General features: G+C 44.2%; 1 protein-coding gene across 1 annotated transcript in view; it reads right to left on the reverse strand.

The window, feature by feature from the left end:
* ino80 (INO80 complex ATPase subunit) overlaps positions 1-18,351 on the reverse strand; it is a 37,234-nt gene continuing 18,883 nt past the window's right edge. Inside the window, 10 exon segments of the mRNA XM_053444636.1 lie at positions 1-1,632; positions 2,218-2,436; positions 4,847-5,018; positions 5,450-5,608; positions 6,180-6,268; positions 6,392-6,494; positions 6,649-6,807; positions 7,721-7,793; positions 8,261-8,355; positions 13,546-13,673. Coding sequence (XP_053300611.1) covers positions 1,421-1,632; positions 2,218-2,436; positions 4,847-5,018; positions 5,450-5,608; positions 6,180-6,268; positions 6,392-6,494; positions 6,649-6,807; positions 7,721-7,793; positions 8,261-8,355; positions 13,546-13,673 — 1,409 coding nt within the window. The 3' untranslated portion in view covers positions 1-1,420.

The raw sequence follows: 18,351 nt of genomic DNA on the forward strand, positions 1-18,351 counted from the left end.
CAGATTTCGGCTGATTAAGCACTCCATTTATTTCCAGTTGGCTCCTCCTGTTAGTAAAATGGCAGATGCATTTCTTCATATGTACACATGACCTATAAAAATAGACAGGCGAATGAGGGACAAGCCAGAGGAAAAGTTGCTCTCATCATTATTTACATCAATATAGAACATCATATTTTAATCACACTATTAACACAAAAACAAACAATGGACAAACCTATAATATAACAGATGTAGTGCTCATCGTAGGACACTGCTGCAAACCTTTCTTTTTTTCTAAAACATCGATGACATCAAAGAGAACCACAGACGCCTCATCACAAACAAAGCAACTTCTGAAAAATAAAACATGGCTTCAGTACAATTTACACTGTTTACAGCTGAATATCCTCGTTCACCATAATCGTGAACTGCCCACTTAACAGAAATAACTTAAATATTAGAAAACCAATGATCTGAGTGAATTCATAAATTGACCATTAGCAGCGTTGCTGTATCAACCAGAACCCTTATTTTGGAATATCATTTTTTACATTATCCTTTCATTCATTTTTCTATCGGGCAAAAAATATATAACATCAATTCTTATTTGCATCTGCGCTGTGATACATTACTGTTTTTTTTCCAAAACGTTAAGACCTGTCATGTTGATTTGGGTACTTGCATGTTTTCTTACAAAAATAAGAGCTTTAGTAGAAAAGCTGTTGTTTGGTAGACTGGTCAGCTGTGGGTTCACTTTACGCTCTATAAAATGCAGAATCATTCACCAGTTTGCACTGAGCTTATCTACAGGACAATTAAATAACCTAATGTACATGTATGAGGGTCAATAACACCAAAAACAAAGAAAAGGAAAACGGAAGACGTGGCTCAGTGCATTTGACAGAAGCTCTGTTGCCTCACCATGCTGGCAAACACAAGGAATCCAAAGCCCTTTAAGCTACGCGTGTTGGTTCACGTCTCTGTCTGTATTGTTACTGCTCGGCGGCAAATTGAAAGAGCTTCCTGTCAAGAATAGAAAAGTTCAGTTTGTCTTCTCGAAGAAAAAAAAAGCACTTGGAAATACTGTTGTCACGATGCAAACCAAATAACTCAAGGCAGATTTCCGTCCACTGACCGGGACACATTAAAAATGAACCTGACACGAGACACGGGGAGGCTGGTGGGGACTGTACCTTCAAACGAATGAGTGTGTGTGTGTGTGTTGGTGAGAATGTGTGTGTAGAGGGTGGTTGAGCCAGCACACACAGCATGGTCCTCCAGGTAGTGAGCCTCAGTTACTATAAACACTGTTTTATTGTAAGTTGTAGGTTGTCTGTACGGATCACAGTGAGAGAAGGTCAGCTATCTCTGTGTGGTTATGTGTTTATTTTCTATAGTGAGACACTTGCAATAGTGTGTGTGTGTGTGTGTGAGTGTATCATCGCACCCCAGGACCACCGGGACCCTTGCCCTTCCTGACTGCACCGGGACTGCTGTGATGGTGGCTTTGGGCCAACTGTTTGTGGGGGCTCAGGGCGGTGGACGTGCCTCCTTTGGCCTGGGGGGACGAGCTCCTGCTGGGGTTGAAGGCCGGGCTGGTACCAGACCGGCCCAGTGAAGGCTGCAGGGGGCTGGAGGCAGCGAGGGCTGCTGGAAGGCAGGGAAGTGACAATGTCAACTTTATTTATAAGGCACATTTAAAACAACTCGGTGGACCAAAGTGCTTTACAAAGTAAAAGGTACAACAAGAAGATAGCAACACATCAAAATACCAACAATAAAAATGAAATATGATAAAAGAAAATAGAGAATAAAATAAAAGTCACAGGGCACAGTTACTCTCATAGAAAAAGAGGCTTGACATTCCTCCAGAATTTTAACATTAAAAGTCGTTTTTATTCTGAAAAACATGAGCATGTGTTGATTCAAGTTAAAGGTTCCTCATAGGGGTTAACGGATTCTGATGGTGAGACCGAACCTGCGATACAAATGTCAAAAATACAGGACTAGGACTGATGAAACGAAACTCATTAATTTCCCTATTAACTCCAAAACACATTTATATATGTTTAAGTATTAATACACCTATTTTGGTCCCATCTAGATCGAGTGGTCATGCCTGCAGTAAAAGTTAGGCCAGTTTAATTGGCTCAAGTCAGCAGTGTGGAAACACTGTGGTTCTCCCCACAATACCCAACCTCCAATGTTAATCAATACAACTAAATATTCACAAACCTCCGGAAACACTGTAGCCGTAAGCAGCATAAGCAGCAGCTGATGCAGCTGCCGCACCAGCCATCGCTCCGGCCATTGCTGCCGCGCTGCCTGCTGTCGATTTGCGGCCACGTCCTTTTCCTCCCGACTTGGTCCCGCTTCCCGATCCTTTGGGCCGTCCCCTACTCCGCCCGGATCGGCCCCCCCTGCCAGGACTGATGTTGTCCGAGGTTGAAACACCTAAAGACGGAAGGAAAACACATTAAATGACAATTGCCACAATGTCAATGGTTTTTAAGGGCCAACTGTCAAATTCCTACTCCCAGCAAATAGGGGGCAGCATTTTTTCCTGGAAGTTGAGAACTATTATCAGAAACAATGAAATGACCAAAGAAATCCAAAAAACGTAAATCCATTCCCCCCGAGAAACGTACATGATAAACAGCTTTGATTTTAACCAAACCTCTGAAATAAGAACCCTTTGTCAGAGAGTTAGTGGCATGGGGCCCCGTTAGGGAGGTCTTCGGTACATAGCCCATCATAGAATTCAAGGCTTTTTCACGAAATCTTGGTTTCTATGGATCAGCCTTTCCCGGGGCCCTCTCTCAGCTTGGGGCCCCAGTCACTTCCCTGCTCTGCCGACCCTGTTCCAGCTTCCCTGTGTACAACCATGTTCTAACCGTCACCCTCATGTTTAGCTACCGTTAGCTTGAATAACTCGGAACTCAGCATAGCATCAAACCTGCGTGGATTGGGGCGGTACAAGGTGGCATAACGAGACAGGCCAGGGCTCGCTGGTTAGCATTCGAACCTCAAAAGATATCTAAAAAACAGTAATCTTTCAGGCAACATCAAAACTTAATGTCTATGTTAAAAATCTTTAAACGTACACATTGCCCCTTTAATACTTTAAATACATTTTGAGTAATTGATCCGTTTCGAGTTCGTCCGGATGATGTTCTGTCTGCCCTGGCCTTACCCGAGTCCATTTTACTGTAATACAGAAGAATTATTACACGTTAAACTATTACTTATCATTACCACAAGTGCAGGCTCCAGCAAAAACAAGAACCATCCTCTCATTTTCCATACTGTTTGCACAACTGGGGCCAGCGTCTGCCTCACTGGTAATGTGCCTAATCCTGACCCTAGCGTCTCTCCACTCGTCTGCATGTTTTACTCCACAGGCTGCGGTTAGGAACCCCTCTATGGGGGGAGCTGAGTCCACCCTATCGCTAACACGCATAGATGGATGGGAAAAAAAGTCCACAAATCCCTCACTCTTCGTCTTGCCCTCCCTCCAGAGCCCTTAATCTCACTCTTCCTCTCTTTTCACGTTGTGGTCCAAGTTCACAGATCGCTCCCTGATTCTAACCGGTCACGCCGTTTTGCAAACCTTTCATTACGACATTATCGGCATCTTTGAAAGCACAGACTTTCTCCCAGCTCGTTGGGCCTGGTTAGCAAGGGCCATCAATAATCCTACTGGCAGCAGAACATGGGTTTCAGTGAGGCAGCATGTATTTAGGAGGGATTTAGCTTATTGCAAAGCGTCCAATACACAGACGTAGGAGGAAAAAAAACTATACATTCAGTGTTTATCTTGCTTTCATGGTACAGAACATCCTGACAAAATAACACCCTCATAAATCCAAATAATCAGCTGCAAAATACATATGAGATAACAGACTATTTGTCTCAGTGGACAGGAGCCTATGCATGTTTTCTTGTTATACCCTTGACTTTGTAAAGCCCTTTGGTCAACCAAGTCGTTTTTAAATCTGCAATATAAATAAAGTTGACATTGACGTATTAAAACACGGGTCCTGATAGTGAGGGGAACATAACAAGTCTGACTTCTGTGTGAGGCGATGACCTTCTTGTAAGTCGCTCCGATTTGCTCCTCCACCCTCGCTCTAACATGATAACACTATCTCATCGATAACACACAGGTTATGTTCTGTTTGGCAAAGTTGGAGCTTGTAGAATTAAGGGCAGCTGAAGAGATTACATGTGCCGAGATTATCTTTATTTCCACCATCAAATAGGACCATGTGGACAGTATGGGTTATACTATTTGTGACGGGGTATAGGAATGTCCCGAAGTCCACGTGACTTAGGATATGTTGACTTTTAGCTACCACTTTGTGTGGATTCAATGGTGGAAGAACTTTGTTCAAGTGAAAGTATAAATACCACAGTTTCTATAAGAAGCACACCACAGCAACAGTTGCAGTGGTAGTCAGCAAAATAATTTCAATTTAAAAGCTGTCAAGTACGACAGATATGAAGGAATATCAGAGTCCAACACTTATTTACACTTCGCCATAAATGCCAGTCCAGTGGATTCATACAAAAAATACTCCACCAAGAGAAATGACAAAAACCTTTCAATAGAATTGCGATAGAAGTAGTGTTAAATGAACTTGAAATTGTATGTAATAAATTAACATATTTAAAATTCAGACAATTAAATTTAAGACGATTTAAGACCCGTTGGAAAATCCCTAATTGATTGTGGATTTATTAGACACTTATAATTTGTTTAAACAAGTGATGATGTAGCTGTCAGATAAATGTAGTGGATTATAAGTATAGAATTGCAGAAACTAAAATTCAAAGGTCAAATTTAATTAATTTGTTCTCTCACCATTCATGTTGTCTGAGACTGATCCTGACACGGAGGAGGGGGAGTTGGTGGCGCGCGACTGCGGCGCAGAAGACACCGGGTCGTCCACGATGACCAGCATGTCGCTGCTGCTCTCGTCCGCGTCGGCGTCCGGCGGCAACGAGCCGGGCTGCAGCTCGCTGCTCAGGGAGATCTGGCCGTGCACAGGAGCACACACAGACACACACACAAGCTAGGGGTCAGCACCGGAGGGAACGCAGGAAATCAGGCCGGTACAGTAAAGGGAGGAGAGCCGAGGAACGTTGCAAGGAACAATAAGGAGATGGAGGATAAAGGATCATCAGGATGTCGGGGAAAGACGGAAGAAAAAAGGGAAAGCAGGAGTGATAGAAGAAAGTAGAAGGAAAGAAAGAGGCAACACGAGGAAGGAAAGGAATCAATAACAGATGTAAAGAGGAGAGAGGATAAGAAAAGAAAAAAGGGGTAAGAGAAATTAAAAGCACGAAATGCAGAATAAGAGAGAGTTCGTGGATATATCATTTAATAAACCATTGACAATCCCCTGTATCATCGATCACAGTCATATACAGCAGTTCCCTCCTCAGTCGGTTGGGATCCCCTCACCTCACTGAAGGGACTGGGCATGGCCGAGTCCATCTCCACGCTGATGAAGGAGTCGTCTCCGTCCGCAGAGAGGTTGGAGTTGTCGGCCGAGGGTGCGTGGGAGATGACCAGGTTCATCTCCTTCTTCCTCTTGATGTCCGACTCCTCGTTCTTCTTATGCTGGTTAGAATCAGAAGACGGGAGCAGGAGAGACCACCGAGGGCCGTGTTAGTTTTGAATTTGTTTTATTCCATTTCCTTCTTGCAGACACATCTCAAATCCCCTAGTCTTCTCTTCAAGGCCTGTATCGAGTGCTTGGCCTGTCCGTCTGTCCAACAAACTCAGCGGCCATGGGCCAGATTGCTGTGTAATCTGGTCCGGGTACGGTCCCCAGAGGCGGATCTCTAATGATTCCGTCGACCTCCTGACCTCACATCAAGCACTAATTTGGCCCGTGACAAGGAATCTCAAATGAACACTTGGATTTCTATCAAATTCACTGTGGATGACTGTGATCCCCCGAGAATAAATGCTTTTGGGGGCCACCTCCTCATCTTTCCATTAGGCCAAACTTAAAAACTTAAGACAAACGAAATAATAAAATCTAAGAGTCGGATGGCAAGTTTTAAAATAAGTCTTATTTAAATGAAGAAACCTTTTTTGAAGAGAGATGGAAGGAAGTTTCCTTTTCATCAATTTAGTTTCTTCTTTTTTATTCTCAACATTCTTCCTCAAGCTCACACACACATACCTTCTCAGCGTACTTCTCCCTCTTCCTCTTGCGCTCCTTCACCTTGCTGCACTCCTCCTGCTGCCTCTTCTCGTCCTGTCTCTGCCGCACTGCAGGAGGAGACACAACGCATTATTTTAGATTCTTCATTCCCCTGTAAGGTTTGGCTTTTGTGTAAAAAAGATATATATGTATGTGTTATGTAAGTGTGTGTGTGTGTCTTTAAAACTCACATTTCTTCTCCAGCTCGTCATCGTCCAGCAGCAGGCTCACCACCTCCTTGGGTTTGAGTGCGTCTGGTTTAAAGTTTCCTCCAGAAATCACCACCCTTTGGATCTTATCACACAAGAACAAACAGCCTTAATGAACTTGCATCATGATGTTCACTGTTTAAACACTGTCTTACTTATATGGGCGGCCTTTTTTAAACACTCAAATTCAAACTGTCATAGTGGTTTTGTGTTGTGTTGTGTTGGCTTGTGTTTCTGACCTCGCTCTTCTCCTTGGCTCGCTGCAGGATCCGCTCCTCGATGGTGCCCTGGCAGATGAGGCGGTAGACGGTCACCTGCTTGGTCTGACCCAGCCTGTGAGCCCTGTCCATGGCCTGTTGGTCCACTGTGGGGTTCCAGTCACTGTCGTAGAAGATAACCTGGAGGGGGGAAGGGAAACGTACATGTTCAATAAAAGACGTCAAGAAAACCACAACTTTGGTCCGGTTTCACATTTTTCTCTTTCAGATCGTTGTTGACTACGTGGTTCGATTTTGATTATTGCGATAATGCGAGGGAGCCACTCCCCTTTCGGTGACCTCTGAGCCTAATTACAGCAGCGTGTTACCCTATGTGAACTGGCCTTTAACAAGACAGATGTCCCGTGTTAACCATCACTTCAAACTCATTGTCAGGGAAAGCTAATCCCACTTGATCGGGGCTACAGGGACACAAAGGGACATTATGCTGAGAGATGTTGATGAGCGCAGAGATCATCATTTATGCATGCGTGTTCACCCCCCCCCCCCCTCGGTGCACACACATCCGCACTATATCCTCATCACTTCAACGTGGTATTACTTCCGCCATTTTCACCCCAGTCCATTTGTTTTCGGTTGGTTTATTTGTAAATTGCCAGGATTACACAACAAGAACAGAACGGATTACCACTTGGTGAAAGGCTGTGGTACGGCTCAGGGAAGAAACCATTAATATTGTTCCCCTTTCCTTAATTAACGTTGTGATATGGTGTTTTTCCACATATTTACTGTTGTCCCAGGGACTAATTCAGGGCTGTTGATGAAAACGGTAAAATCATAATAATCTATGAATAACATTTTTATAAATATATATATTTAGAGAACTGATATCTATGAGTGTCATAAATCTGCTGCAGCTCAATTTAATTTAAAGGCACTGTTGGGCCTAGGCGAAAGTATGTGCTCTAATGATTGCCATTCTAATTCAAACGTCCTGAAACACTCTATTTTCTGGCTCTGTTCATTCCAAGAAAAATACTTATGCTGTTATTTATGTGCTATATAAACTTCCTTGAGTGTGTCAGTGACTCACGGTGTCGGCGGCAGTCAAGTTGATGCCGAGCCCCCCGGCCCTCGTACTCAGGAGGAACACAAAGATATCCGTCCTGTGAGGTGGTGGTGGTGGGGGGAGGGGCGGAGGAGAGAAACAAAGAGGGAGGGAGGGAAAGGCAGAGACACACATTACTCAAAAGGATATCGTTTACAAGTGGGGTTAGAAAACAAATATCCATAAATAAAAAGGCATTAAATGAAGTTATAGGGGAATTTAAGAGCCGTCCTTGGGCATGAAATCCTATTAAAACTTATTGGAGTAGAGTGGCGTGGGAAACGGGACGTGCATTTGATACCAACAGTAGAGTTCTGCATCTACAACAAGAGTCAGGATAATGACATGCCTCAGCTGCGGGCTAATGTAAAACAGAACCTGTGGAATCGATAGAAAAATCCAAACGCACACACGCAAGACTAAACTGTTCTCTTATTGCTGCAATTTTCGAAAAAGGGAGATTTGCAGATAGTTTGTGAAAGAGGGAGTTTGGTTTCATGCACACGGTCGATTGCATCTACCCACCGACTCTGGAAGTCAGCCACCATGTCTCTGCGCTCGGAAATCTTGGAGGATCCGTCGAGGCGCATGTAGGTGTGCTTTCGATAAACCATGTACTCCTGGAGAAGAAAAGGACAAAATAATTAGGAAACCCGATGAGACAGATTTACAGCGTTGACCGTGCCAGCGTGTCCGCCGTTTGCCAGAACTCAGATCGAGCACAGTCCCGGCTCCGAGGACTGTCTCCAAAAAGTTAATATTGAAGAATGTTTGCAATAATAAAGTGGTCACATACAATCAGTGTGACGATTTACTGAAGCTGCAGTTGTTGCTTTTCAACCTTTTCTACTTTCCCCCTGCACAGAATTCACAACTAAAGCTTTTGAATTGTACCAATGAATTAGAAACCGACAAACCAAAGACTTGAGGAAACCGGAATCTCAAGCTGTTTCTGCTCAGGGTCATTAGAAACTGTATTGTGATTTTAATAAGTTCTAAAACATGCAATTCTCTTCAAGTCACTCTGAGGAGCAGATACATCCTGAAGGTCTACTTCTTAAGTTCCAAGGGAGAGATATGTGAATCCTTATTGTTAGAATTTGTATCCAACAACAGGATTTGTCTCCAAAATATAAAAATCCTACATTTCATATGTATATTTACTGGAGCTGAAACCTCACTACCAGCCCACAGAGACACTGAGAACTGCAGAAACGGATATTTTATCCCCCCCAAAGTCTGCTAAGCTGTGCTCTGTGTGCGTATTTGGGTGTGTATTTGTGCGTGGGTGTTGGGTCTAATGGGAAGAGGTTCTCCATCGAGGGGGTCAGGGCAGCAGCAGTGATGAGGTGCCGCGTTGATCTCTCTTTAACCGCTGCCCTGAACCCGCGACCTCCTGCCTTACACATGTCAGTGCCCCTTGACCGATGAGCCAGTCACAATTACTGCCGCACATCACAACGCACCTAACACAGTCATTACCGATGATGTCAATGATTTCAGCGACCTCCTCCAGCCGGAGTCACGGAACTCGGGACCCGCCCTCTCCCCTGTACGTGTGTCTGGCTCCGCTCCCGCCAGCCCCATCTGCTCCGAGTGAACGCTACATTAGGGACCACTAGCCGCAGAGCTCGCCAAAATGCTGCTACCCTTGTTGAATCAGGTTTTGATATCTCGCCAGCAGGATGCTGCTCAGCCCTCCTAATCTACATCCAAGTCATCGGAATCAAAGTTTTAAAGATCTCCCCTGTCATGTTTAAAATCTCGTTACAGCTTTGCGTCACTTCTGCTATACGCAATGAAATCTATACCTCAGCAGCTGGCTAGTTTCTCTTTCATGTTGTTTGAGTTGTTAGTTAATCACAAGTGACTCTGCTGTAGTGTACTTCTGCAGTTTGTAATGTGTTGCAAATGTTTTACATCAAGATGCGGGTCCACGTTAACCTTTAACAGACCAAAATGTTCCTCTTGTTCAACTAACTGTCAGCAGCCTATTATAATCCTATTAGCAGAAAAGATCGTTACGGGTGTGATATTTGACAAGCAACCTGAAGTGATGTATGGGAGGAGGAAGACGTGGGAATACAGACGTTTGTTTAAAAGTGCTAAGAAACGTCCTGTTTCGGTCTCTGTATTTCTACTCTAGGTCTTTGGGGTTGGAGCTTTAATGTGCATGAAAACCACCTCTGAGAATAAACAAAGAGTGGCAGCCAGGTTGAGCTCAACTTCCCAAACAATAACGAGACCCACACGTCCCAGAACTGTGTGGTCTCATTGCGTATTGATTGTAGTTATTAGGTCGGGAACACAGCGTGCGTGGCCGCGGTCTGTTCCCTTCCTCATAAATGGAATAACAATTGAAAGAAAAGAACGTCAAGGGCTGGCTCTATAAATAAATGACTCAACAGTTCAACAAACTGTTGCAACATATTCAACGAGCCAGATCTCTGGGCGTGTTGCATTGTGGGTAACATCTGTGGCAGATATTGCCACGGAGGAATGCGTAGAATTAAAAAAATTATATATTTTCTTCAGATATATTGATTATAGGAGTTAGATGCCAATACATTAAATCTTTTATGTACAGAAAATTGTTCCTAAAATGTCATGTCATGGCAAAAAATGTTTAATCGAGAGTTGATATTTAACAGTTTAACCTTAAATAAAAAGGAATACACAAATACAACCAAATATATAGATCTGAATTAATAAAATATATAATTTTTTAATGTAAACATAAATGTACCTCTTTTGTGCCTTGTTTATTCTTTAGGTATTGAATGAGAATGATGCTAAATTGGTCTTTAAAGTAATTGCAGATAAGCGAACAAGCACATAGTGGCCGGGGGGATAATATCGAGATAGGAATTTATGATACCACATAGAATTAAATGGTTCACCATTATTCTCATGGAATTATGGAGGGAAACCTTTGTCTATGCCTAATAGTATTCATCACTATATCACATGTTTAGTCTTTTTCAGTCAATGCACAGCCTCACAGTAATTACTAATCAGATAATTAATTACATCAATTTGTCCAGATCCTGGATAAGCAGCAGAATGGATGGATTGATTAGCCAATTAAAAATACAGAATTCTCTCGAGAGCTGCCAAAATTAGCCAATTGATTGATTAGATAATTTTTCAGTCGTTTCTCAAGGTCAAGTATCAAACATTTGCTGCTTTCAACATTTTTATTTTAAGATTTGGAGCCTTTTCCTTTTGCCAAATAATATTGTGAAACTGAACGTGTCTTGTAGACTTTTTGAAAACTGCCCAGTTCAGATTAGTGTGCGTCTCAAGGTTGACAGCCGCAAAACAAAAACCTCAATGACTCATGAACCCAATAACATAGCTTTTCATTCGCTGTCACAGATTACACATTATGTTTATACCCACAACAGGGCAGATATATATATGGTCAAATAATCACAATGTATTAGACTTAAATCCATGTTGCATAAGCATAATGAGTCACTGTATCCCACTTTGTTAGTTGATTGAATTCAATCAGAGCTGTAATCTAAGCTACAGACTTGTCGTACAGTAAAGTGCCTCCTACGCAGCCAGACACACAACTCAAGCGGGAGGGCAGTGACTTGGCGGTGCCGCTCTCCAGTCGACCGCTGCCAGAGCGAGCCAGCTATGTTATTTTTCCTCCGGGCCACCCGGATCCCGATGATCCATCACTTGACGACGTGATGTCACCAGAGGAACGGGCAGCCGACCGGCGACGAAAACAATGACGCTAATGACAGAGATTAGCATCGGCCTCTCCTCCGCTCGTTCACTCGGCCACAGTCTCGTGTTCGAGGAAATCAACTCCATCTGCAGAATTTGTTATCCCCCACGATGAGCGAGATGATATGTTCGGAAGACAAGTAAAACCAGATTGGACGAATTTAGCGTATGATTTCATTTGTGGGTTTATTTAACCCATTAGAGCAGGCGATGCTGTCACAGCCCCATTCACTGTATGAGGTCACTTATAAACACGGCGCTGCTGTATTGCCCCATTAGGACAGGAAATCGTAGCTCGGAGGGACGACTGAAGGTGGAAGTACGACGAACACCAACACTGAAAGTCCGGCCTGCTTTTTCGTCCTGAGCATTCTCACCACCGCTGTTTTCATTTAGCCTCAAATCACAAGGCATTGCCACTGTTTTCCAGACACACAGGAAGACGATCCTTAACCACCTGGGCTGGGTCCATCTGCCATCAAAAGATATGGCTGTGAAACCACGGTACAGTGCTGCACCACTGTGTGTGTCTGTGTGTAAGTGTGTGTGAATGGGGGAGGAATTCCCAATGACATCATGCCAGAGGCCCGTTGGCTCCATAGAGATGTTTGCAACAAATATGGAAGCAACAACGGAACCAGCACCAGGCTGTCGACCCCACCATCACCGGCAGAAGTAGTTTGCGCCATTGTTTTCGGACGGAAAACAGTGATGGAGATTTTAAGCTAAAATTTTGTCCCAGCTTAAATCAGATGAAAACAAACAGAGACGTGTAAAAAACAGAGAAAGTGTCTTTGAGTGTGGTGGAGTGGTTTCCTCCAACGTGAACTCAATAGATCTTGTTGATAAAAGACCTCAAATTACACCACTGCCTCTCTGAGCTTACATCACTTATCTGTGTAGATAAAAGTAACAAGTCTCGTAGCAAGAAAGAAAATCATTCTGTATTTATCTTTATTTTGTCCACATCTTCCGTCCCCTCATCTAGATTTGTCTTGGGTTTCCCTGCGTCATTTGCATCTCCTCAAGGCCCTTGCCACTCCCAGCTCCCCCCTCTCCTCCCCCCTTCCAGCCATCCCTCCCATCTGGCTGCCGTCCCTGCAGATATGAGCCCACTAATTTGCCCTGACCTGTTAATTAGCCGTCTAATGAGAGCACTGACGAGGGACAGGCAGGCTGATTAGAGGAGCCCGATAGCTCGCCAGCTAAACAACTTGCTTGACGGATAATATGCAAATGACACGTTCAAATGTGTGGATGAGGCAATTTGATCTTTTTTTTTTATTTATATGAATGCATTTTTGATGATTGCTATGTGTAAGTGTGCACTAGCAATTCGATTTTTTGTCTATTATGATAAAATAATAAATCAACCGAGAAGACCAATGAAGAGTTGAGGAGAAATAGAAAAAAATCACAACATTAAACCGTGCAGTGAGTGTTGTGATGTCAATATGATACCTACTTAAGTCTTTCAATATCAATACGGACACAAGATCACAGCAAAATCCAACAAACATGATGGAAAGTATTGGAATAATAAGCCTGCTCTCACTAGTTTGACTAGGCAGACCTCTGCCAACAAGATGTAATGAGTCATCTGTTTCCTAATCTATTCTAGTGCACTACAGTGATGTGCTGGCAAACAAACCATTGCCTCTGCTGATGAGTATAAATTAATCATTTGTAACTGTCTATGCAGGCTTCAAACATCTTTTACAGATGGGTTTTGTGGTGTCCATTGACCTTTCAGTGCAAAATAAAGTCAAATTTCACTATTAGCAGTCATGCTCCTTGTCTTGTGGATGCGATTGAAGCCAAAAAATGGTTGACACACCCACTATACCTGCAGAGAGTGGAAGCAGAGCACTGCACACACACACACATTGACCCAATTCATAGGAAATACAGTACTTGTTAAAACATCATCTTTCTTAAAATATTTTGTACTGGAGGTAATGACAGGATTTTGTGATTATCTTCTGGTATAGATATACTGTACAACACTTCCTGTGTGTGTGCGTATATGTGTGTGTGTGTGTGTGTGTGCGTGCGTGTGTACATACCTCCAGCAGGTCAATCATGCGCGTCATTTGGGAGTAGATGAGGACTCGGTGTCCATGCGCTTTTAGCCGACACAACAGGATATCCAAGGTGTGGAGCTTTCCACTTTCTGTGATCAGACTCTCCTTATCTGAAACAGAAAGAGACAAAGATGTGAATGCTCTGAACAACCTGAAGCCTGAGACTCTGGTGCCTGCAGCTTTATTTTTACAATGACAGAATGTCCGGCACAACATGGTTTGTTGTGGTGGTTGTGTCCAAATGTGTAAACTTGCACATCATTATATTTTTCTCATGTAAAGTAATCATCAACCAAACACATTTTCATGTTATTTTGTTATTCCTGATTGCATCTGTCACGTAGTCTTCAACATAACATAATGTTTTACATCTGCTTACTGGCACGATACATGAAAGCAGCCCACTCAATTCAGAGGTTATCAGGTCTTTCCTAATCAATACAAGTCTTCAATAAGACTGTATTCCCTTGGATACAGATCAGCCCGAGCACTGATCCCCCTAAATCTGCCCCTGATCGGCTGATTGTTTAAATAAGGCTTGTGCCCTTATTGATTGGACTGCTCTCTGAAAACGAGAGAGACCGAAAGAACATTTTGAGTAAAGTTGATTTACACTCTGTTCATCCTTTGTGCCGATGTGTGAAACAAACAGGCCTAGCAGTTGGTGTCGGTCACGTTACTTCCAACAACACGTCAGGTGCTGTGCAGCCTTCAAATGATTGACCATGGAGGACAAATGGGGAGCGATCTGACCCAGGGTCTGCTGTTGAAGTGGCGCCCTCCTTGTCGAGCTGATGAGGAATTAACGTCATCCGACACAATAGGAGAAAGAGAAAAGCACCAGGGCTGCCATCGACCCGGTGACAGGCACACTATGGTGTTTGACCGAGGGGTCGTGACCCTGAGTGGGGAGAACCTAAAGGCCAGGTCCAGGGTCAGGTGACAGGGTCGGGCCAGGGCAACTAGAGAGTCCCTATGGGAGAGTCGGGCTTGGCCGCCTTGCGCTCGACTCGGACACTCGTTCCCAAGCCCCCTTTTGTACAGAAAACACGGGTTTATAAATATTTCCATGTCTTATTTCCTTCCTTTGTCAGTGTGATGTAACCAACCACGTTGAAATCACGTTCCACTCATCCAAAACACAAGGTCGGATCATTTAAACTCGGAGGAGGCCGGAATAATATGAGCATGACAAGGTTCAACCACAACATCAGCGAACCACTGAAATAAAACAATTTCTCTAAGAAAATCGAGTTTGCACCATGATCCAGCAAAACCCACTGGATCTCACTTGACTTTAAACCGCTAACAGTCGATGCTAATGAGCACTTAGGCTGAACCCTGACCCATGACCCTTCAGTTCCCCCCCCCCAAAAAAAGGTCAGGCCCTGCCGAGGTGTTAAAGAGGAACTAATAGAAGAGACGAACACTCTGGGGAGGTATTGGGAGACCTCACCTCCAGGTCACTGTGGAGTGTTGTCATCCCTGAAAGACACACAGACCTGAAGCTCGTGAGAAAGTGTTGACACGAAGAGGTTTGATTCAAAATTGTATTTATATCTTTAATTTCGCTTTTTTTGGTTTCCGACCAGACAGCTAGTTCACTGCGGGCAAAGTAGATGTGCTTTTCATTATTGGGAAACTGAGATGAACTGGGGTATGATTCTGAAACTCCACAGAAAAAGCAGAAGTACAAGAAATTGGAGGGAGAAAGCGGAAGCGGGACAAAGTGAGATAATAAAATATGATAATAAAACCGTAATAGCAAGAGACAATAAACTAAAGATACAACTTTACTGCAGATCTATTGGAAGACACACAGTTGTTAAGACATTGCTGTGGCTCAATCTGGTGCGTACCAGGAGACCAGCACACCACAAGCCCAGAGATACAAAAACACTGGACCCCACCATCAAAGGCCTATAATTGTCGTTGGCGTCAAGGAAGTGGATCGGTTTTGAAAAGTAAAAGGAGGAAATAGTGATACATACAGGGGATTAGACGTGCGCATGAGAGGAAAAACGGTCCAGACAGAGGGGGGACAGACGGAGAGCGAAGGGGGTCTGTGGTGGCTCCGGCTCCGGTGAAGCGGTATTAGCGCGGTGGTGGCGGTAATGTCGCGGCTTCGACCAGACGGGGGCCCTCTCACCACAGGTGCCAGTCTAACCAGGGCCGCTGCTGAGTCAAGGGCACCGAGCAGCGCTGCGGGCCCACGCTGCCAACCACCCAGATGCAAACCGCCGCTTGGCAAAGGTGCAAATGCTCATATAAGCATCAATCTGTTTCTGTTTAGCAGATTTGATTTAAGCCTCCAGACTCGGGTGTTATGTTTGAAGATGGGTTAAAATAATAATCGGTGGATTTTTGTGGCCTGACGAGACTAAATGTTGCATTTATTTAAATTAATTCTAGAAGGGCATAAAGTTGAAATGTAAAAATCCTGCATTAAGCAGTTTGACAGTATTATTTTTGTATGATTACATGTCCCTCAGGCTCAGATAGGAGCAGCTCTAATGTTTGACCACACTGATCTGATGATATATCCAATGATTTGATCTGTGACGGCATCATCTGATCACCAACCCATTTGAATGTCAGTGGTATTCAACAAACATGGAAATGATGAGTATAAAAAATATGCTTAATAATCAAATGAAGATAGGGAAACAGATGTCCAAACGAAATGGGCAGATTGGTCCAAAAAAGAAATAAAAGAAATAAAAGAAAACAGAAAAATCCCACCCCTGCAACTCTCCAAACTCCCTAATGCCCGGCGATGTGGCTCACACAGCGAGGTGGCCGGGTTCAAAACATTTAGTGCCGCATACAGAAAATCCCTATTTCTAAATAGCGCTGCCATACCCTACAAAGCCAAGCCAAGAGAATGAATAATAGTGATTTAGGGAGGGCGGATTTTGGTGGTCTGTCTCATTCCAGCATAACACTTGTGGCTTACATTATAAGCTACATGTGGCTGCAGGGAAATGCACGGCCATTGGTCACAAATGAGAGCGAACTGGATGTAGTGACCACGCATGTAACGTGATTATGAATCTGAAGGGATTACAGTGGATGTGTCTATACATGTAACTTGTGATGCTTCAAAATACACTGGCCAGTTGAGATTCAGTAAAAAAAAAAAGAACCCTGTGATCTCACATGAGTGGGACATTTAAGATCACATATCTTTATATGAATTACTTATAGCGCAATAAAGTTTGGTAAGCTGACGAAAAAAAGCACCAAACAAGAGGGGGAATAAGAATTAATCATATCAACAGAGAAGTAAAAAACAGGGGGGGGGGAAGCAAAGGTAATAAAAAAGAAAGGGGGGTCATAGTGTTTGTCTTAGAGAGATATAGATATTATCTGACTGTTGTATGTGTATGTGTTTAGGCACGTGTACCTGTGTGTGGATGAGTGGAAGGGTGATTGGGTAGAAGGTAGGAGAAGTAAACATAAATGTAGAGGGTAAAGGCAGAAACCCGGAGAGAGAGAGAAAGAAAAGAAAGACAAAAGGAAAAACAGAGGTGGAGAAGAGAAAAGGTTTTCACTGTTCGGGCACCGGGGACAGAGGGGAGCCGGGGTGGATCCGGAGGTGAACGAGAACATAGATCTGTCTGAGTACATGTGCGGCAAACCTAAATGTGGGTTCAAATGCACTGAAATGGAAACACAACAACTTAATGATCACACACACCGACAAGGACAGCGTTAACACCACACCCCCCAAAAACATGAGCAAATCCCATGTGTTGTCACACCACTCTGTCGTTGCTATGGATACACGTATCAAGCTCTTCGCCACCTGCCCCGCTTTCACAGCCCCCCCCCCCCCCCAACCAGTCTGACTGCGGTATTCCCCCTGCCCGCCCGCCCTCCCCATCTCCTCCGATCCGTACCTCCTGCTGACAGATTAGTCTGCACTCCCCTGTCCTTCATCTCTCCCCCTTTCTACCACATCCACTATGCCTTCTCCATCCTCCTCTCTTCTACCACTACCACCCGGCTGTCCCCCATGCACGCCCTCTCCCCCTCCCCTCTACTGTCTGTCCCCCGGCAGTGTAATCCAATCCCTGTAGGGCCAGAGCCAGGGGCCTGACACGGTCCTGACCCAATTAGAGGCCTGCTGCCAGCTAATTAACCCCGGCCCAGCCCTGGTGCCTGGCGCCTGATACTCCCAAACCAACTACTGCGCTAATTTCATTAATACGCTGCTGCAATATTCTGTCCTGTCCTGTGCTCGCTCCCCTCTGCTGCGGCTGCCAGAGCAAAAGTCAAGAGCGGAGCAACCCATCGACAGGCTGGGGCGGGGGCCAGATGCCATCGAAAAAGAGGAGACAGGCAGAAGTGAGACCGAGAAGCAAAGGAAAAAAAAAAAAGAGTCATCAAGAGCTGATAAAGAAGATGGATGGATGGTTATGTGAGAAAGAGAGACAGATGGGGGGCCAATGAGCAGGTCGAATCAACGATCGGACTGAGCGCCGGCCCCTCACTGTATAATGATACATTACACTGCGCAATCAATAAGTCAATGAGCAACACTTGTTCAGCACCGCGGATGATGGAAATATTAGCCTGACACTACTTGGCTGCTTCTGCGCGTATTGACAAAAATCAGACTTAAACTTAATTTCCTCGCGGCGGCAGCATCAGGACTGCTAAGAGCCAGATGCCAGGAGGAGGCTTTGGAAACAGGCCGACAGAAAACAGGAGACTGTAGTTCCTTGTGAGGACTCGATGAAGTCTTCACAGGTGCGTCACCAAAATCTGAACAGTAGCTCCACT

The sequence above is a fragment of the Pleuronectes platessa genome, chromosome 17, assembly GCF_947347685.1.
Source record: "Pleuronectes platessa chromosome 17, fPlePla1.1, whole genome shotgun sequence".
In the NCBI taxonomy this organism is placed as follows: Eukaryota; Metazoa; Chordata; class Actinopteri; order Pleuronectiformes; family Pleuronectidae; genus Pleuronectes; species Pleuronectes platessa.